This window comes from Staurois parvus, unplaced genomic scaffold, assembly GCF_062004578.1.
Source record: "Staurois parvus isolate SC_StPar_1 unplaced genomic scaffold, SC_StPar_1.0 ptg000152l, whole genome shotgun sequence".
NCBI classification, from domain to species: domain Eukaryota; kingdom Metazoa; phylum Chordata; class Amphibia; order Anura; family Ranidae; genus Staurois; species Staurois parvus.
Window position 1 is genome coordinate 2,797,441 of NW_028317948.1, and position 23,024 is coordinate 2,820,464.

A 23,024-nucleotide genomic window follows, 5' to 3' on the forward strand; every position below is an offset into this window, starting at 1 on the left:
CCTTCCATCAGCAAGGGCATTGAAGATGAAACGTGGCTGGGTCTTCCAACATGACAATGATCCAAAACATACCGCCCGGGCAACGAAGCAGTGGCTTCGTAAGAGGCATTTCAAGGTCCTGGAGTGGCCTAGCCAGTCTCCAGATCTCAACCCCATAGAAAACCTTTGGAGGGAGTTGAAAGTCTGTGTTGCCCAGCGACAGCCCCAAAACATCACTGCTCTAGAGGAGATCTGCATGGAGGATGGGCCAACATACCAGCAACAGTGTGTGCCAACCTTGTGAAGACTTACAGGAAACGTTTGACCTCTGTCATTGCCAACAAAGGATATATAACAAAGTATTGAGATGAACTTTTGATATTGACCAAATACTTATTTTCCACCATAATTTGCAAATAAATTCTTTACAAATCAGCCAATGTGATTGTCTGGATTTTTTTTCTCATTTTGTCTCTCATAGTTGAGGTCTACCTATGATGCCAATTACAGGCCTCTCTCATCTTTTTAAGTGGAAGAACTTGCACAATTGGTGGCTGACTAAATACTTTTTTCCCCACTGTATATATACATGATTTTGCGCACCCGTGCTGCCCTGTAGCAGTATTTCTGCTATAGGGTGGCGCAGAACTAGTTAAACGCATGTAATGATTTTTCAATGGTGCCATTCATGCTGTGTTTACCTGCATTTAGGTGCAGGCACTTTAGAGAAAGTAGATTTCTGTGTGGTTGATTTACTAAAGGCAAATATACTGTGCATTGGAAGGGCAATTGCTTCAGATCTTAGTAAATAAGGTAAATCTTCACTTTGCAAAGCATACCCAATCACATGCAAGGATAAAAAACAGCATTTTTGCTTGCACATGATTGGATGATAGAAATCAGCAAGGCGTCTCCTCGCTGCATAGCTTCCCCTCAGATCTAAAACAACTGCGCTTGCAGTGTACAGACTATTTGCCTTTAGTACATCAACCCCAGTGTGTCTATGATCTGATTAGAAACTCTAAACCTGCTTTAAAGCAGGAACATCTAAATGCAGGAAAAAGTGTTCTGGGAAGCATCATTGGTTCTGTCACAAGAATTCATTTAACAAAAAAAAGCATGAAAACGGAATTGCTTTACGTCAGTTTACATAAATGTATACACCTGTCATCTGTTAAGTGTACATCCTTTTCTCACATTTCCCTATGTTTTCAGTTGAACAAAAAAGTCATAGGCGAATAGTGTAAATCAAAAATATGTTTCGTGCCTAGAAACCGCATAAACAGAACGGATGTAAAAGGCTGGAATCTGTTTATGTCTTCACACATGGAAAAGGATGTTAAACATTTCCATTTATTTTTTTCTGTGTATGCATATTGGCCTGGATGTATATGGACGTACGTATATTTATGTCCGCACACTCATAGACAAACATTGTGATTCAGTCTGGATCTGTCGGAAAAACTAACAGATGGATGTAGAATGAACACCTGTGTGAAAAGGCCCTAAAAGGTCATACTTCCCAGATAACTTCTGAATATAGGAGCGCAAGTGTGAATGAGACCTTGGCACTAATCGTTTTTTACTTTCTGTATACTGACTAAGCACAGTCCAAGGAATAACTCTGGATTTCTTCATTAAGGGTTGACTAAATCTACTGATTGCATTGCCCATGGTATCCAGGTAGTCCTTGTTACATTTTTCTAACCTGAATGAGAAGGAAAAGGAAGAATTTAGTATTTGAAGGCAGCACACACAGTTCTACTCTCACTTTTTATCAATAGTCCCTGTATAACTTGATATCTTGCAGCCTTTTGGTTCATTTTGTATAAATTACATTGCGGCATCTTTACATTTTTTTGCTATTTGAATTTAATAACAATATGTTTGAATTGTTGGCATAGCAAAAAAAAAAAATCAAGATTTGTTTTTAATATGTTCAAAATTCCAGTTAGACGTTGTAAACTGAACTATACCAGTAAGTGTACAGCCATCACTAAAAAACACAGTATAATAGGAATGCCATTTTCTGACCACATGCAATGGAATGTGATTTGTACATCTTGGAGCACAGTGAAGTCATGATAGATTGATGTACGCTTTAACAATGCAAGTTATGTAGGCGTCATAGACTAGCAAGTGAGGTTACAATGTCATTGTTCAGCGGAATATTGCTCAATGAATGCACTTCGTGCTGCTCATTGTCTGGCCAGAGTGCCTTGTATTCATCACCAGCATGCTCTACTCACCAGGAGGACACAAGGGGCATGCACACTGTCTAATCTCCTCTCCTCACTCCTCCTCCCCCAGACATCATCTTAATATCATTCATTACATCAGTGACTGAACATGTTTGATATTCTCAAGCCTGCCTCCTTTTGTGGTTTCAGAAGTGTGAAATTTAAATTGTACATATTCATATACAGTGTTTATGTACATATAGTATAAATACACTGATGGAATGATGGCAGCCTTGTTTTGTTGTCTTTTGGTGTAGAAGCATTACTGGGTTGAAGGCCCACACAGTAGTTTAGGTTTAAAACTGGCAACAACCAGCGTTTTCAGTTTAAAACCCGATAAAACAAACTGCCACATTATAAATCCTAGATTCTACATAACTTACTACACAGTTAAAGCCCCTTTCTAACAGAGAAACAAACCTTTTGTCTAGCTCCATATTTGCAATGCTGCCACCACACAGTGTCTCTCTGCAGGCCAACATAGCCTCTGTCTACCACAAGTATTTGCAGTCTCAGTGATAACCAGTACCATCCGAACTACCTTTCCCTGGAACTTCAACTCATATATAAAAATAATCGGTTAGAAATGTAAACAACTTAGGCTTTGTTCACATTTCTGCATTGCAGGAACACAAGGCTACCACATGGGCTGGTGTGATGCAGTGTCATTCATTCTGGTTGGCACCCCAACGCACCTTTCCAACTGAGATGTGCTTCAGCACAGCATGCATTGTGTCAGAAAAGTTGCAGTTATGTTTTATGATAAAATAAGTAATCCATGGGTCGCTCCTGCTGGAACCAGACCTTTAAGTGTTGTAACTCTTGGACATTCAGAGAGGATAAAGGGGTGGGTGTGTAATAGCTGGAGCCAAGAGGGCACTAGAGCAGCTGTTCAGTAAGTAGAAGTAAACTGACAATGGAAATAAACAAGGAGAAGGCGCTTCTAAGTGCAGTAGTTATGGCAGTTTATTAGGACACACAGGTTAAAAACACTTACAGGATAGTGAGAGATACAGGTTTATCATATGTGTCCAGGCTCGTCTTATGTATCTGGCTCCTAGATATAATGGCAGGGACCGTTCGGCCAAGCAGCGGCTATAGGACCCTTGGAAAGCAGGATCAAGATGGCCGCCACACTTCTTGGATTGGCGTGGAACGCACACAACAGAAGTGACGTCAAATGAGGCGGTAATGCATTTCGGAGCATGCACAGAAGCGCCTTCATCAGACCTAAGACCCCAGAGCCAGAAGCGGTTTATGTGTCCGGGAAGGGCGGGAGTGGGAGGGAACAAAACAAATGAAGAGCATGGACAGCCACAGGTCCTAGAGCTTTAAATATAGAATGGTATTGCTATACACAGGATCAATGAATACCATAAGCAAATATAATAAAATAAAAAAATAATATATTAAAATATATTGCCATTACATCTAGGGGTCAGATACATATGATGGCCTGTATGTATCCTGTAAGTGTTTTTTTTATCTTTGTGTCTTAATAAACCGCCATAACTACTGCACTTAGAAGCGCCTTCTCCTTGTGTTTTTTCAGGTATGTTTTATGGCCCGTTGAGGTGCGTTATTAACCCATTAATTTTAAATGGGCTGCCCAAGCAGCATGCGTTAATGCAATGCAACTCAGTGATTAGGTGTGAAGCTAACCTACACTTGCATTCCAGTGATTGTGTGTGTATGTACATAAAAATGCTTTAGTAAAAAAAAATGCGTACGTTACAGTGACCAAACCGGGAAAGAGCTAGAGTCCCATTTCTTAAGGTCGGAATTTAGCGTTGTCAGGAAAGGCTGGAAATTCAAAGGAATGTCTTTCAAATTTGTGGGAATCCTCATCCCCAAATATTGTGTATCAAACAAGTAGCCCATTTGAATGGGAAAAAGGGGAGTAGGTTCCTCGGGGTGGAATCCAGATATTCAAATCCTCTGATTTTTGGAGATTATCTTTAAACTTAGGGTACCATTTTGCTTCAGCTCTTGTAGTAGTGAAGGCAAACATAGTAGAGGTTCAGCAACATAAAATAAGAGGTTGTCTGCATAAGCTGTCACTTTGTGTTGGTATTTTCCTGCCTGGACACCTCTAATATTTAGATTGTTTACATGGTGAAGGAGAGGCTCTAGAGAGAGAACAGATAGTAGGGGTGAAAGGGGGCAACCCTGCCTGGTGCCATTTGAGATTGTGAAAGGGTTAGATTCAAATCCGTTTACCCACACTGTAGCCATAGGATTAGTATATAGAGCAAAGATCCAGGATAGGTGTCAGCATCCCAACAGAGCGAAGAGTCTCCTGGAGAAACCTCCAATCCACCCGGTCAAACACTTTTTCCGCATCAGTGGACAGAATTAAGAGGGGAATGTGGGATTGTTCTCTAGAACATTAAGTGTCCGGATGGTATTGTTTCTTGTCTGGATGAAGCTGACTTAGTCCGTTGCAATGAGACGTTGCAGCAAGACATTCAATCTAGAGGCTAAGATTTTGGTGAAGAGTTTGATGTTCAGTTTAGAAGGGATATAGGTCGGTAACTGGAACAAAAAAATGGGTCCTTTCCTGGTTTTGGGATTACCATGATAGAGGCACGCAGCATGTCTGGGGGGATGCTGTGCCCATACAGGATAGCGTTAAAGGAAGTAATAAAGTGGGGCGCCAAGTGGTATGTTTTATAGTAAAGAAGTTGGAATCCATCAGGTCTGGGTGCCTTCCCATTTTGGGTTTCAGCTAAGGCCAATGCAAATTCATCTACTGTAAGAGGTTGGGAGAGCGCCTCCTGATCTTCAAGTGTGAGGGCAGGTAGTTTAGCTTCACACAGATAATCCTGAATGGTTGCTGGGGGATGTCTGGCCGGAGGAGGAGGCTGAGTCTATATTGTAAAGTCACAAAAAGCTTCTAAGCCTGGAGAAGCGTGAACTTTAGATCCAGATGGAGTGAGCAGGGCCAGAATATAAAATTGGGAATGTTTGACTTGCAAACCCTTAGCTAATAAGTGGCCACATTTGTCACCATAGTCGTAAAATGAACGACAGGTTTTGAGCAATATGTGCTTTGCTTTATACAAGGAGTGTTCCCTGATTGCCTCGAACCAACTCTGCCTTGGTTGTACGATCAGGCTGGTTTTTGTGTCACCGTTTTAGTACATGGATCTTGGCTAAAAGGTCGGTTAAGGTTTTGGCATGCTTTTGTTTGGCGGCATGACCAAGTTTTATGAGGATCCTCCTGATATAGCATTTTATGGGTAGACCACACTGAGAGAGGGCTTGTAACCAAGACCTTACATCAAACTTTGCCACTAACACGGGTACTAAGTACTTCCTTAACTGTTTCTGGGTCTTTAAGAAGTATTTTAAAGGCAAATTTGTCTTTATTACATTTTCAGCAGATTAACAAAACAAGGCATGAGAAAAAATGAAAACAAGTACAAGTAGATAAACATAAGAAAAACCACATCACAGATGTGACGATGATCCATGTGGGTAGGTGAAAATCAATTAAGAAGTATTTTAAGTCTTAAGTGTTAAGTGTCCTAGGAGACAAATTAGTTTGGACGAGTATCAGGAAAACTGGAGTATGGTCAGAGAGTGTGATTTGGCCAATATACGTTTTAGAGGCCACAGGAATGAGAATGGGTAAGAAAGCTGTAGTAGGAAGAAGTAATTTCTGGAGTAAGATCCATGAGTAGCAGAACAGAAAGTGTAATTGTGTTCTTGTGGGTGTATAATTCTCCAAATATTGACCAGCTGGTGAGCATGTAGAAGGTCCTTTAAGGTAGATTCGGTCTGGGGATGAGTTCACAGAGGAATCCCTTGAGGGATTTAGTGTAAGGTTAAAATCTCTCTACCCCCTCCCCTTCCCTAAGATAAGGGTACACTCTACGAAAGATTCCAGGGTATGCAAGAGGGCCTCCCAAGACTGAAATTTGGTTTGTATTAGGAAGGTAGATATTCGCAAGGGTGAATGTTTGAGGGTGAAGTGTCCCTTTTAGGCGTAGAAGCCTGCCTTCTGGATCTTGGTGCTCATCGATGAACTGCCAGGGAAGGGTTTTGGCTGTGAGAATGCTTGTCCCTTTAGATTTGGAGGATGGAGCTGTACTATGGTAAGCCACTGGGAAGTGTTTATTGGTGTTTTGGCACCCTGTCTGCCCTGAAGTGAGTTTATTGGAGAAAGGCTATATGTACCCTGTGTGTGTCTCCATAGTTCAGCTAGACAGCTGGTATGCTTCTCAACATTACAGGAAAGGAATTTAACAGCCATATTGCCAGAGATAGGGAACTGAAGTCTTCCACTCCCTAAATGAGGAGGGGGGGGGTCAAGAAAAGTCTAAGCGAGAGAGAGGAAAGAAAAGGGGGGTATAGGAGAAGGGCAAGGGGGGGGGGGGCAGATGCGAAAAGAAGGGTAAAGGATAAGAAGATAGATAAAAGATTTCCACCTAGAAAAAGAAGTTCTTTAAAGGAGAACTACTGCCACCAGGGCAGAGTATTCCTAGTGTGGGAGGGTACAATGAGGCACAGAGCCCCGGCTGTGGGAACTCCCCGCAGCAGTATTACCTATGTCTGGTATGCCGTTACAACCATTAGAAAACCATGTAGATAAGTCAAATCAGCAATTGTACTTAACATATACGGATATCCTGGTGGCTATGCGTACATATATATATACACACACAGATATATCCATGTATACCTACAGTAGACATGTATACACATACATACATACACACATGCTTGTACCCATACATCCATCCACGCATGCAAACATACACAGGCATGTGCCAACATACACATGTCCTGTTAAATGTATAAAGATCAACAACCATAGCTGCCTGGTGTGCCAGATTTTGGGCAGATTAGCAAGGTATCCTCATCACCGGGAAACCCAGAAGCCCTCTCGTCAATCCCCGGTCCATGCAGTAGGGCGAGGGGAAGGCAAAATCTATAGTAACCCCTCAGGAATGCAGAGGATGGCCAAGTGGTGATGTAGGGGAAGGCCAGCCTCCTCATCTCCGTAAATAGAATGGAGTGGTCACTCCAGAGCAAGGAGCAACCCTCCTGGTTAGGGTTAAAGGTCTGGACATCTCGTGAGTTCCCAGAGGGGGCCAATACACAACCTAAAAAAAAGACATATCAACTAGTCATGAAACACATGAAGTAACAGAAGCACATAAGAGGAGAACCTTCTATCACATTAATTACAATATTTACAGTTGGGGGCCTGTTACAGAGCACTCTAATGTGCATTTGGAGGTCACAACAGGCAACTACAGTTCCCTGGGTTGTCCGCAGGGCCCTCTTATGGGACCCCCAGAGTCATTGGAGAGGGCCGGTGAACCCCTTGGGGTCAACACGTCTTCTAGTTGGTAACAAACAAACAGTCTCATACAAAACGTAGGAAGGATCAATGGTCAGCATCTTCGATCTTCGCAAGGCATAGGCGCTATGTAAGCCTGGGAGCGGCGTCTTCGAGGTCTGGTTGTTCTGGCTTCTTTGTGGTTTACCCGAGGGGGCCCGGTGCTGTGGGTTCTGGGGCATCGACACCAGAAGCCAGTTAGGTACATGGATCGGGTACATTTCAGCAAAGATGTACAGGTCCTGTAGTTCTGATGGATGGCGAAGAGGAGAGGTATTCAGGCCCTTTCGGACATCGAGATGAAACGGGTGACTCCACTTGTAGGTAAGTCCTTTCTCCCCGAGGCCATCCAGGAGTGGTTTAATTGTCCTCCACATTAGCAGAGTTCTCCTTGAAATATCCATGAGGCGGTGCGCCATCAAAGTCCAGCACACCCACATGCCAAGTCCACCGTAGAATTTCCTTAAGAATAAAGGAGTGTAGACAGCAGACAATGTCCCTGGGCCTGTCGGATAAGGAGGACTGTGAGCCGAGGGTACTGTGGAACCAGTCAATAACTATGTCCGTGTCAGATGGGCGATCTGGGTAGCGGTTAATGTTGGTAGTTACCATGGTACGTAGCTCTGATTGTGGTATGGATTCAGGGACCTCTCTCAACCAAATATTTTGTCTGCGACTGCGGTTCTCCGGGTCATCTAATAAAATCTGCAGCTGGATGACTTGGTCAGTAAGGTCATTATGGGAAGACTAAGGTTTTCATGGATTGGGACACTGCCCTGTTCTTGTTCCAGTCCAGTAACCCTATAGTCTAAGGAGGTTAACTCCTGTTTAAGGCTCTGTATTTCTCCCCTCATGGCTGTCTCCATTCTAGTTGCAAGGGTCTCAAAATCTGATCTTGTGGGCAGTTGTTGCAGAAATGCCCATAACTTATGCTCATTTTCCCCCCTAAGTGAGAGCTGAGATGATTGGGGAGCAAGGTCTGCCCTTCAGTAGTTTGGGTTGGGCTGAAGCAGATATCCTTTGTGTGTTGTGGAGGCAGGAGGAGAAATGTGATGTCCCAGGTCGAGTAATACTTCATCCACATCAGTAGAGACTGCCAGGGAGTGGGGGAAACATGGGAAGAGTTCGCTGAGAGGAGAGAACGGCGACATGGCTGCTGGGAAGGTCTGTGAGCTGCCGCATCCTTTCCTGTATAGGGAGCCATGTGGAGGGTTGACGCCATCTTGGGGAGCTCTGGAGTGGAGGCCGCTGGTTGTTGTGGCTTCAGGTAGCAATTTATGCTGCAGCTGGAGGTAGTGAGGTGGCGGACCGGTTTCTTGGTTATTCGGGGTACCGGTGGGTACTGACAATATGAGGTGAATCGGTAAGGCTGCAAGGGAGCCGCTGGCCGGGAGCTCTGAAAGAGAGCGTCTTCACCCTGCCATGTCTAAGCTACGCCCCACCTATGAATATTTATTATTCATCAACCAGAAACTTCCTAGGTTAGTGTTTATAAACAGACAAAAACTACATTAAGCCCCTGGCCACATCAAAGCCGATTTTAAAATTGTGCGACTTACAGTGAAGTCACACTATTTCAAAATCGGGTGACCTGCCGGTTTCCTTGCAATTTGAAAGACATCTGACACAGATGTCTATGCAACCTGTACAAAAAGTAATGCATGTACTACTTTAGAAATCGGTGGGGCTCTGACCAAGTCAGACCCACACCGATATGAGTGCTGTAATGGCGGACAATAGGGTGCGACTTGGCCTACAATTTGCATGCCAAATCGCACCCGACATGACCGGGAGCTAAATCAATATTTGGTATGACCCTCCTTTAACATAGTAACAATTCTATTAGGTATACTTGCATGCAGTTTTCTGAAGGTACTTGCTTGGTATCCTGTCCCAGACAACTGTTTAAAACTTGCTGCAGTTCCACCATAGACTTTAGCTTTTTATTTCTATTTGTACCTGCAAGTAATCCTAAACTGGTTTGAAATGCAGACTCTATGGAGGCCGTACCATTTCTTGTATGATTCCTTGTTCTCATTTTGTACTGCAGATAGCTCTTTATTATTTTAGCCATGTGTTTTGGGGTAAATCCTATTGCAGAACGAAGCTAGGACTGATCAGATGCCTCATTCATAGTACTGTATGTTGCCAGTACCTCTAAGCAGTGAGGGGACCATGAATCAATTTTGGCCAAATTACCAACTCTATTTGCAACTCCAGACCTATGAGATCCTCCACCATGCTTCACTGTTGCCTTCAGATATTCATCTATGTACCATTCTCCAGCCCTTTGGCAGAGAAATTGCATTCTGTTAGAGCCAGATATTTAAAATTTTGTCATCAGTCCAGATCTTCTGCTGCCATTTTCTGTAGGTAATCACATTGTACATTAATTTTGCCTTCATGCAGCAGACCTAAAATAGTAGTTCTCAAGCTGCAGCTAAATACTTGCCCTTATCTGGCCCTTGGAGTGCTGTTTCTCCTGCTGACACCATGAGACACTATTCCTTCAACTGACACCAATGGTGGAGCATAATTCTTCCCGCTGTCACCAAAGATTAGGCATAATTTCTGCAACTGATGCAAAGATGGGAACAATTCCTTGAGCTGGTGCTAGCAACGGGGTGCAATTTTCTCTGGGTGACACTAGCAACGGGGTGCGATTTCTCTGGGTGACACTAGCAACGGGCTGCAATTTCTCTGGGTGACAGTAGCGACAAGATGCGATTTTTCTCAAGCTGTTTCTAGCGATGTGGCACAATCCATCTTCACATTGACAACTAACGCCAAGATCATTTTTTCTGTATCCACTAGATGGAGCCTGGCCCCCCTAACATCTGAAGGATAGTGAACTGGGCCTTTGTTCAGAAAGTTTGGGAACCTTGGGCTAAGATATAATTAAATGAAAGCATTAAGAGTGACAATTTTTTTCTAGCTCTGCAGTCATGGATTGAGTGTTCAACAGTGTGATGCATTGTGACAGTCAAGGGGTAAAACACGCTCAAACTCCAAAATGTAAAATACATCCTATAATAAATCTTGCAGCTCTTCCGTCTTTAGTTGTGGTGGCTGCATTATTTTTCAGGCTTTTTTTCCTTTTTTCACTCCTGGTGATCCTGCTAGTGACTTATTTCCTGTCTTATGGTGACAGTATTCACTTACTGTATCTGCTGAAAATCAGTGTTGTCACCCTTGGATAGGAAGAGTGTTAGGACTACAGAACACTTCCCCTTCTTCTCATACAGGGAAATCTTCTGTAGTCCTCAGGTAGCTGGGAACAATGTACAGTGGGGCAAAAAAGTATTTAGTCAGCCACCAATTGTGCAAGCTCTCCCACTTAAAAAGATGAGAGAGGCCTGTAATTGGCATCATAGGTAGACCTCAACTATGAGAGACAAAATGAGAAAACAAATCCAGACAATCACATTGGCTGATTTGGAAAGAATTTATTTGCAAATTATGGTGGAAAATAAGTATTTGGTCACCTACAAACAAGCAAGATTTCTGGCTCTCACAGACCTGTACCTTCTTCTTTAAGAGGCTTCTCTGTCCTGCACTCATTACCTGTATCAATGGCACCTGTTTGAACTTGTTATCAGTATAAAAGGCACCTGTCCGCAACCTCAAACAGTCACACTCCAAACTCCACTATGGTGAAGACCAAAGAGCTGTCGAAGGACACCAGAAACAAAATTGTAGACCTGCACCAGGCTGGGAAGACTGAATCTGCAATAGGCAAGCAGCTTGGTGTGAACAAATCAACTGTGGGAGCAATAATTAGAAAATGGAAGACCTACAAGACCACTGATAATCTCCCTCAATCTGGGGCTCCACGCAAGATCTCACCCCGTGGGGTCAAAATGATCACAAGAACGGTGAGCAAAAATCCCAGGACCACACCGGGGGACCTAGTGAATGACCTGCAGAGAGCTGGGACCAACGTAACAAAAGCTACCATCAGTAACACACTACGCCGCCAGGGACTCAGATCCTGCAGTGTCAGATGTGTCCCCCTGCTTAAGCCAGTACATATAAATAAATAATTTGCGCTAGTAAATGTGTATAAATATATAAATATATATGAAGAAATCATCAAATCATAAGTCCAGAAAAAAATATATATATATGCCAATACCACAAAAAAATATAAAAAAACGTTTAGGTGCAAAAAACTTTTGTGCAAAAAAAGTGTCTGAATATGAAAAATTTCACCAAAAAACCTTGATAATATAATGGCAGATCATCCATAAATATATCTTCAGAAACGGAAACTCTGCAGCACACCGATCCTCATCGATCGAAATAACAGGATGAAAAACTTTGTAGTTAATCGAAAATCCACTTCTCCAATAGGTAAAGGACCACCTTCAAACGTATCCATAGGGGGAAATGCCAAGCACTCGGGAGAAACAGAAAGACTTCATGCCAACAAAGGATATATAACAAAGTATTGAGATGAACTTTGATATTGATCAAATACTTATTTTCCACCATAATTTGCAAATAAATTCTTTCCAAATCAGCCAATGTGATTGTCTGGATTTTTTTTTCTCATTTTGTTTCTCATAGTTGAGGTCTACCTATGATGCCAATTACAGGCCTCTCTCATCTTTTTAAGTGGGAGAGCTTGCACAATTGGTGGCTGACTAAATACTTTTTTGCCCCACTGTAAGTAATAAATGTACAGCAGATGCAGAGAGCACAGGAAGTTGAATTGGCTGACGATTTCTGGCAAGATCAACAGGTTTTTTGGGGGGGTTTTTTGCACTTGTCACACAGACAGAATTTTTTCAATTGTATATTTAGCAGACTAAAAAGGAGTAAATAAGAAATTCATTGTAAGGGTCCTTTCACACAGACATGCACCGCTCAGCATGAGATCTATGAAAACATCCTCTCCTGATTTTGGGGAGAACGAGACAGATGTCACTTTTGTGACCTCCGTGCCCATTCAGTTTTTTTGTCTGCATTTGTCAGCAGACATTTGCAGAACCATGTTCGATTCAGTCTACTTTCACACTGATCCGTAGCAAAAATGTATATGCGTTTTTGCCTTGGTTTAACCGTATTTACGGTGCGTTTTTTTGCAGGACACATGACTCAAAAACTGTAACAAAGAACACAAGGTAGGTGTGTTTTTGATGATTTTTTTTTTTTACTAAACGCAGGCAACCCGCAACAGACCAGTGTGAAGAGTTCCATAGGATTACATGGTCACACATTTTTCTTCTGCTTTTTTTTTTAACACCAAACCAGAAGAAAAACATAAGTGTGAAAGCAGCTTAAGTCTGAATAGAAAGCATTTTTATTTATTTATTTTTTTCTGGACCTGGATGGACTTGGACTTAGGTGGTGTAAATGAACATTAGTCCGTTTTCATCTGCCTGCCTATAGACTTACATGAAGCTTCCATTCAGGTTTGCCTGAAAAACAGACGGGAGACCTGATTTTGCAACAGGGTCACATCAAGAATGAAAACAAACTGAAGAACTTTCCTTATTCTACATTTACACTGTTTTGTGTGTTGCAGCATATGTAGTTATGTACACACTTCGATGTGACTGCAGCCATATAGTTTCTCTTTCACACTAAACTGTGCATATACATATGAATGAGCCACATATGAAAGAATGGCATTTCTACTTTGATATACAGCAAAATGCAAGAGTATGAAACAACCAAATGCGAATAGACCCTCAAAGTGTATTTAATGCAAATCATTCCCTACTTTATCCAAACCAAAATAAAAATATGTAGAGATATATATATATATATATATATATATATATATATATATATATATATATATATACCTAAGAACCAGAGAATTTTGTGCCTGCAGCCATAGCCTGTTTGAAACTCTTTTATTTTCTTATTCTTGTTTGTTTATTAGTTTGCCACAGTTCTTCTTTTTTTATTGCATAGTGTTTTTAAAATGCTTTATTCTTTCTTTTGCTTTTCCTTCAGTGGTACCTATGTGACACTCAGAAGATAAGCGAAGCTCTAAGACCAATGTTTGCACAGAGTTATCTAGATGAAGGGACCCAGACATTTCTTGACAGGAGTATTGAAAAATCTGGCTGGCTCTCTATCCAGTTGTATCATTCCTTCATGTCTTCTGTTTTCAGTATGTTTATGTCCAGAACCTCCATCAATGGGTAAGTGTTGCCGTCCTCAAACACCTTTCACAATGGTAAACCCAAAGTACAACTGTAAATGTATGACTGTATGTTAAAGGGTATCTATAGTCCAAACGTTTTTGATTTTGTTTTGTCTTCCTTTTAGAACACACAGTTATAGGAAATCCAAACTTTATCAAACATTCCATGATACAGGGTATGGTCATATCCATTACAATAGGGTTATGCTGCCATCCTTGGTTGATTGCACGCTGGAAAAAAAAAGACAAAAAAATCCCTTCCTAGGCATAATTTTCCAGCCAGGCCAGGCTTCAATTTTAATTCTAGTGTTGTCAGGCTTTAGTAGCTCAAGTTTGTAAAGCTCCTACCTGGTCTTTGGCTCATACAAAGTTGTACCAACTGGATGTTTGAGCTGCTTAGGATGCTTTGTTTTCTTGGCGAGTCTTGTAGGCTGCTGTGTGAGGTTCTGACCTGTTCAGGTTTTTTTTTTTTTGTGGCCTGTTGGATTGTTGCAGTATTGCCCTCTTCTCACATTCAGTGCTTTGGGACATCTCATCATGATGGATATAAAGATAACCTGTGTCCTGGGATGTACAATAAAGCAAATTACCTTTTTGGTTTACTTGTAATTTTTTTTTTTTTGGAGTACATCACAGGACACAGAGTTCCTGCTCCTCTTCCTTTGTGGTTCACAGCTTACTACAAATACAGAAGCCTTGCCTCGCTAGGAGGGGTTATGCCTAGGAGGGGATTTTCTGGGGGTTTTTTGCCAGTGTCCAATCACCCGAAGGTGGCAGCATAATCCTATGTTGATGGAGAAGATACCCTGTGTCCTGGGATGTATTCAGGAAAATAATTTTACAGGTAATTCCAGAATCCCATTTTTACAGTTGTCCCTGAAAGAGAAAGGTGGATACTCCAATGTTGATGTTGCCGTTCTGGTGACTGCTGTCTAAGCGGGGATTTTGGAGAGGTTTTTCGTCTCACTTCCTGTCTTGCCTCTAGGACAGAAATTGAAGGGGAATCTTCAAATGGGATGATGCTCCTGTTCATTCTTCTTTTATTAAAAAAAATGTAAACAAATCATTTTGCTTATGGATACACTTTAGGTTGTGCTTTGCAGGAACACCTCAGTTTGCAAGAAACTTCCTTTCAGTGTTTTTTTTTCTGTTTTTGCTGAATATATTTAAAGCACGAAGAGCTGACTAAAAAAATGAGATTACCATCCATATATTGCTAGCTGCTGTCTCCTTTCACAGGGTAAGAAGACACTAGTAATTTGATGAACACCTCCAGCTAATCTCTGGGTTCCTCCAAGTACCCCCTCCCGCTTTTCCCAATAACTAATCACTGGCATAAAAAAATTACCGTATTTTTTGATCCATAAGACGCACTTTTTTCCTCCAAAAAAAGGGGGGAAAATGTCAGTTGGAGCGGCCGGTCCGGTATTTCCACCGTGTCAGAATATCGGGCCGGCCGCTCAGCTCTTCTCTGCAGCAGGACCTTACCTGTTCCTCGGTCCAGCGCTGTACAGTCTTCCCGCGCCAGCATCTTTAGTGTGGGCACCCGGCTGTGCTTTGTGAATGGCTCAGCGTCTTCTGGGACACATGACAGATCCCAGAAGATGCCGGGCCATTCACAAAGTGCAGCGCTTCTCGCGCATGCTCAGTGGGCACACTGCTGTCAGCAGTCCGCAGTCTCTGGTCATCTCCTGTACTGTGTCCGCAGTCTCTGGTCATCTCCTGTACTGTGTCCGCAGTCTCTGGTCATCTCCTGTACTGTGTCCGCAGTCTCTGGTCATCTCCTGTACTGTGCCCGCAGTCTCTGGTCATCTCCTGTACTGTGTCCGCAGTCTCTGGCCATCTTCTTGTCTTCCCCCCAGCCCGCGTACCACCCCCCATTGACTTCTCCATCACATCCAACAACGCCACCATCAAACCCACCCCGCAGGCCAGAGTACTTTGTGTCATTCTGGACTCCAACCTATCCTTCCAGCCCCAAGTCCAATCTTTAACAAGCTCGTGCAGACTCCACCTCCGCAACATCGCCAAAATCCGCACGTTCCTAACCCCAGAAACCACTAAACAGCTCATCCACTCCCTCATCATATCACGACTCGATTACTGCAACTCCCTCCTTACTGGCCTGCCTCGCCGCTGGCTATCCCCGCTTCAGTCGATCCTGAATACGGCTGCCAGACTCATTCACCTTTCCAACCGCTCCATCTCCGCCACCCCCCTCTGCCAATCCCTCCACTGGCTTCCGATTGCGCAACGGATCAAATTCAAAATCCTAACACTGACGTACAAAGCCGTCCACCATACTGCCCCAAATTACATCACCGACCTAATATCCAAGTACCACCCAGCACGCACACTCCGCTCCTCACAAGACCTCCTTCTCTCTAGTTCCCTGGTCTCCTCCTCCCATGCCTGCCTCCAGGACTTCTCCAGGGTGTTACCCATCCTCTGGATCTCCCTGCCCCAACCCATCAGATTATCACCTACTCTCCTCTCCGTTAGGCGCACCCTGAAAACCCACCTCTTCAGGGAAGCATACCCCACCCCCTGCTAACTTGCCAACCTCCTCCACTCTTCCTACCACTCCATCCCCCACAGCTATCTCCTCCTGTGCCACCATCCCCTCCCTCCTAGATTGTAAGCTCGAAAGAGCAGGGCCCTCAATCCCTTCATGTTTTGCATTGTATTCGTATTGTTCTGTCACATGTTCTGTCCCCCTTTGTAATGTACAGCGCTGAGCGAACTATTGGCGCTTTATAAATACTGTATAATAATAATAATCTCCTGTACTGTGTCCGCAGTCTCTGGTCATCTCCTGTACTGTGTCCGCGGTCTCTGGTCATCTCCTGTACTGTGTCCGCAGTCTCTGGTCATCCCCTGTACTGTGTCTGCAGTCTCTGGTCATCTCCTGTACTGTGTCCGCAGTCTCTGGTCATCTCCTGTACTGTGTCCGCGGTCTCTGGTCATCTCCTGTACTGTGTCCGCGGTCTCTGGTCATCTCCTGTACTGTGTCCGCGGTCTCTGGTCATCTCCTGTACTGTGTCCGCGGTCTCTGGTCATCCCCTGTACTGTGTCTGCAGTCTCTGGTCATCTCCTGTACTGTGTCCGCAGTCTCTGGTCATCTCCTGCACTGTGTCCGCAGTCACTGGTCATCTCCTGTACTGTGTCTGCAGTCTCTCTGGTCATCTCCTGTACTGTGTCTGCAGTCCATTGGTTCAGAATATTTTTTTTTCTTGTTTTTCACCTCTAAAACCTAGGCGTTGCTTTAGGTTCAGGTGCGTCTTATGGAGCGAAAAATACGGTAAATCTAATTGCCCTTTTTCCCTAATCATCTTCCAGGACATCTACCTGAGAGATAATTTGCTCTGCCTTCAACAGGAAAAACAAACCAAAAAGAGGTTAAAAACTGCTCCCACCCACCTAGTCCTCAGTTTGATTGTTTTCCAGACTGTCCAGGAGTACACATTGTAATGTTTGCTTTTTTTCCCCTGGGCCTAGTGATTATTGTCTCCTTTCCCAGTTTAGTCAGGTCCCAGTCTCTGAGCTGTGTCCTGCCTTTCTACCGAGGGTTTGCTGGTTGCGCTCCGCATGTTCCCTCCGACCTGTGGTCAAGGGAACAAGGTAGTTTACCTTGCCTTCCCTTGGAGCTCTTTGGTGCAGAAGCTAAAGGGGACTGTTTTACAAGCAAGGTCTTACTCTTCCTAGGTATGCCTAGGCTTTTTGGGTGTTTATTGGATTTGCCTGTGGCAGCTTTTTGGCTTTTTTAGACTTGTGTCTAGTTTAAGTGTACATATATCTTCTTTTTTTTGGTCTAAGTTGGTGGACAAAGTTGTTAAGCCTAAGAAAAAATGTGGTACTTGTGATACAAAGCACCCAGGTATCTCTCACAGAGGAGCACAGTATTGCTTCCCAAAAAAAAAGTCTTGAATTATTGGCAGGATAAGATGGCTTTTGCTCCTTCAGATCCATATCTTAATATGTTCCTCACTTGAGGACACAGAGCTTAGACCTTTAATTTCACCTACACTAGGGGCCTGGTGGCTGTGTGTTGGTAATCTGGGGTTTAGAGGAAGAAGATTCAACGCCACCTTTAGAATGCATATAAACATACCCTACTCAGAAGAAATTTAGAAATATTGCTCTCACTCCTGATGTTCATGGCAATACTTAATATGTAATGCTCAATTGCTGTCAACATACATGTGCATGCCCTACCCACATGTTTGTATTCCAGTGTGTGTGCAGGTAGACTGTATTGCTTTCAAATTTTATTAAATTATATTTATTTTATTATAATATATGTTGTTTTAGCACATTTGTTTTTCACTAACAAGTACCCTGTGTAATGGCATTGGAAGGTGACAGGTTCTCTTTTATGGAGACATCTAATGTCTCCCCTGACATCTGCCATAGCCAATCACAGGGCTGTCTTTGATCAGCTGTTTACCCAGAATTTTAGCTGGACTCTGACAACTCTAAGGCCAGAAATGCTCAGATCTAAGTGCTTGCAGGTGCATTGATCAGAGAGCAGATCAGAAATGATGTTCCCACTTCCCATCTTGACCGCATTTACCATGGTCCCATCCTCCCTATAGAAGCAGGAGCATTCAGGTACCATGGCAGGTGGCGGCACCTTTACACTTTTTCTCTAAAAGCCAGGATCTGGCTGAAGAAAATGGTAATGCTACTGCAGGTGTGAGCTTGTTTTAACCCCTCCAGTACCAGGATGTTTAAAAATATACCCAGGTAGACAAGTGGTCAGGCAAAAGAGACATGCAAAATCTCTTTTGCTAAAAATACCATCTCACAGCAATTATTTTAAGTTCTGTTTTAAAAAAGAAATGCCCACTAAACTCTAAGTGCTGGCACTGTTGAGTAATTCTTCCTTAAAAATGTACAGCAGAAGCTTTGGAGTCCTTTCAGTAGATTTGCTCATTCTGCTCCCCTCCCCCAGAGCTCCTGCTCTGTGTCTACATTAGAGATTTAGAAAGCTGCTAAGTCCTTGCTGGGAGGGGGAAGCAGTAAAGGCTGAACTGCTAAGAAAACGACTTAGTGTTACTAAACCCAATACCCTGCATTCACTATATCTGGTCTCCCACAGTACACAGAACATGGAAATGCAATTATTGTAGTAAATATAAACTGCTAAATACCTTTTCATCATCAGCAGTATATAGACGTCTTGTGACTTCTGTCAGTATCCAACTGAACATGGGTTAAAACTTTTAGGAGGAGTTTTCTCTGACTGCCCCATGTGTCTGCATGACCCCTGACTCTCTTGTCTGGACAGTGCTGATTGGCTCTGTGCTGATCACATGCACTCTCACAAAGAAGAAAAAAAAATCTCTACCAATACACACTAAACTGAGCATGTGCAGAGTAACTCCTAGAGCTCTGTGCTATCAGCAGATGGATTGGAGACCGTAGAAGAGGGGGAGTATCAGAGAAGACACGATCAAACATCCTTTTCACACAATGAAGAGGACTAACCTCTTAGGTTCCTCAGTAAGTATAACAAGCATACTTTACTGCATATAGGGACAGAAACTTTAGTGCAGTGGGAGTGTGTTTTGAAGCTTGTTTACTGCTGGTTAGGTGCATTCTAAGGTTTTTAAACACTGTTGCATTTTAGCCTGACTTTTTTTTTTTTTTTTTCTTCCTGTAATAGGTTGCTGGGTAGGGGGTCTATGTTCGTCTTTTCCCCAGAACAATTCCAGAGACTTCTCAAAATTAACCCAGACTGGAAATCCCAGAGGCTGCTGGACTTGGGAGCAGGGGACGGTGAAGTAACAAAAGTTATGAGCCCGCACTTTGAGGAAATCTATGTGACAGAGATGTCACAGACTATGATATGGCAACTTCAGAAGAAAAAGTACAGGTATGGTTTGTGTTTCCAGGTACTGTGCATGCCTACGTAGTATGGGGGGAGTTAACAAACGGGTGTGGAATTTTTTTGAAAAACTACTTGTCCACAGACTAAATCTGTGCACCAATCTACTTGTCCCTCATGACAATCTACTTGTCCTAGTTGGAGGTGGAGCTGGGCAAGGTTGGGTGGGGCAACTGGTGGAGAGTAAGGTTTGTGCCTGGCTACTAGGTCTAAACTCGAAATTTTAAACCCTGCTTTATAGCCAACACCACAGTTTTCAGCTTTATGGATGTTGATATCCAGCTTTATTTGTGCTGTTTTGCTAATGCAGTAAGCTTAGAAGTATGTATGTTCTTTCTTTTGGTAGAGTGCTTAATATCGATGAATGGCAGAGGACAGGATTCCAGTATGACGTCATCAGCTGTTTAAACCTCCTTGACCGATGCCACCAGCCTGTCACTTTATTGAAGGAAATGAGAAGTGTCCTTGAACCAACCCGAGGTCGTGTTATATTGGCCCTAGTTCTGCCTTTCCACCCCTATGTAGAAAATGGTAAGTGTCTGGTGTGCGTTTTTCACTTAAATTCATAGACTATGCTTTTAATCACTATATAATAAAAATTGATCTTGAAGTTAATTCCAGTTTCAAGACAAACCAATTTTGTCTGTTTCTGTTTTTTTGCCCGGACTCATTCGCATGTTTTCAAAACTTGATGGTTTGACCACCATCTGTGTATCAAGAGCCACTGTCAGCACTTTTGGTACACACAGTACGCTCAGCTGCAAATTACGCCTTGGGATAATGTGCACAGGGTTCAGCTGTCAGTTTGACAGACTATCCTGCTCTGTGTATCAGAGGTACTGACAGGCTTGCAGGCACACAAGCTTTCCTATTATGACCTACAGAAGAACAAAACTACACATGCACAGTACCATTCACCTCTGCTGGCTCAGGAGAGGATTAAAGTGCTTGCCAATGTAGGCTGCAGCTCCCAAACTGAGTTGCATGCTAATCTCAGGCAAGTAAATAGGAGGTATAGCGGGAAACAATGGGAACTGTTCATTTGTTTAAAAGTATACTTCTCATTTGACTCCAAATATTTCTTATTGAACTTTACTTCACACCGTCCCCTAGGTATTTTGTTTATGCTTTCTTTTTTACCCCTTTCTATGTAAACTTTCTTTTGATTAATTTGGGTTGATATTTCTGCAGCCACGCATTAAAAAATATACAAAAAAAACAAATACTGTAGAATCAGTGTTGCTAAATGAACCCTGCTATTATTCTGAGACTAGGTTATACGGATACTATTTATTGTTAGGAATCACAGTAGTGAACACCTCAAGTTCAAAAACTGCTAAGAGCTAAGTAGAGTTAGAGGATTTTTTCTAATGTGTTCATCCTTGTTCTTCAACTTATACACATATTGTTAATAGGGATGCACCAAAATTTTGGTGGCCGAAACGTTTTGGCCAAAAACACCCCTTTCGTCCGAAATGAAAAAAAGCACCGATACAGGTGCTGAAAAAACCCCTGCCCCTCGCCGCCGCCCACCTGCCATCGCTGCCGCCGCCGCTTGGTAGTTCTGGGCCTTACCTGAGAAACCATCAAACGATCCCAGTGATGGGCATAGAGATGAGTGAAGGAAAGATGGCCTCCACACATCTCTATGCCCTTGGAGGACCGGAGTGATGTGACTTTCGGTTTGGCCGCGTTTTTTTTCAATTCTTTTTCTTTCGATCCAATGCTTTACATTGCAGAGGAGAGATGTGGGGTCTTATTGACCCCATATCTCTCCATAAAGAGGACGTGTCACAAATTATTTCTATCACAAGGGATGCACTTCTTGTGATAAGAACAAAAGTGATTAAAACATTTTTTAACCATTAGCCGCCCGGCCAATGGCCGTTTGGCTGCTTCAGATGTGTATCTGCATTCCGGGTGCACGCCATTTGGCGTGCTCCCGCACATGCGCCGTTTGCGCTAGTGCAGAGCGGCGCAGCAGTGCGATCTGTCATCGGCCGTGCACCTCGGACACGGCCGATGACAGATCCGAGTACCGGCTCCCGTTGCTGGTACTATGGTAACATTGTACTATTTTGGTCATAGTAAAATATGAAAAAAAATCTTAAAAAAAATGTAATAAAAAATTAAATATAATAAAAAATAAAAAAAAAAAATATATATTTTTTTCATACTGTCACCAGTCAGTGTCCCTGTTCACCGCCATGCCAGTTATATGATGACGCTGTACTGCACTGGTGACAGTATGTAAAAAAAAAAATAGTGAAAATAATTTTTTTCATTTTTTCATTTTCCGAAAAATTATGACAAAAAAATACAACTTCAAAAAACTCGCCATGCCTCTTATGAAGTACGTCGGACTGTCTACTCTGCAAAAAAGGGTCATTTGGGGATATCTGTACTATTCTGACATTCTTGGACCTCAAGAAATTAGATTGGCCGTCAGTACTTCAGGATTGATCAATTTTCAGATCTATACCATAGTTTGTGAAGACATGTAGGAGAATACATCTCGGCCTAAATTTATGAAGAACAATTATTTATTTGTAAACTTTTATAACGGAAACAAAGAAAAATGTGTTTTTTTTTTCAAAATTTTTGGTCTTTTTTTGTTAATTTAGCAAAAAATAAAAACCCCAGTGGTGATTAAATACCACCAAAAGAAAGCTCTAGTTGTGTGAAGAAAATGATAAAATTTTAGTTTGGGTACAGTGTTGTATGACCGCGCAATTGTCATTCAAAGTGTGAGAGCGCTGAAACCTGAAAAATGGCCTGGGCAGGAAGGGGGTAAAATTGCACGGTATTGAAACGGTTAAAGGGACAGTGCAAGAAAAAAAAAATCATTAAATAAATAATTAAAAAAAAAGTTTAAAGTACTCCCATCCCCCCGTGCTTGCACGTAGTGGTGAACGCATACGTAGGCCCACATATGTAAATGGTGTTCAAACCACACGTGAGGTATTGCCACGAACGTCAGAGCAAGAGCAATAATTCTCGCACTAGACCTCCTCTGTAACTTTACACTGCTAAACTGTAAAAAACTTTTAAAGCATCACCCATGGAGATTTTTAAGTACCATTCCACGAGCGTGCTCAATTTTAAAGCATGACATGTTGGGTATCTATTTACTCGCCATAACATCCTCTTTCATATTTTACAAAAAAATTTGGGTATATATATTTTTTTTTTAATCAAAGTGCATTTTTCCCCAAAAAAATATAGATTCATTTTTAAAAACTGCGCGTTTCGGCCAAGTGCATTTTGCATTTTCCATTTTCAGCACCAGAATTTTCATTTCGGTGCACCACTAATTGCTTAGGCTATGTTTAGAGCACATGCCACCCCTCTGAAAAAGTGATCTGTGAAGTGTTTAACAGGTGGTGAAAAGGCAATGTGTCACCT

General features: G+C 42.6%; 1 protein-coding gene across 1 annotated transcript in view; it reads left to right on the forward strand.

The window, feature by feature from the left end:
* Nucleotides 1–23,024, forward strand: part of METTL9 (methyltransferase 9, His-X-His N1(pi)-histidine) — a 56,556-nt gene that overhangs the window by 7,583 nt on the left and 25,949 nt on the right. Inside the window, exons 2-4 of the mRNA XM_089674805.1 lie at nucleotides 13,537–13,727; nucleotides 19,398–19,607; nucleotides 19,966–20,150. Coding sequence (XP_089530931.1) covers nucleotides 13,537–13,727; nucleotides 19,398–19,607; nucleotides 19,966–20,150 — 586 coding nt within the window. The remainder of the gene's footprint in view (nucleotides 1–13,536; nucleotides 13,728–19,397; nucleotides 19,608–19,965; nucleotides 20,151–23,024) is intronic.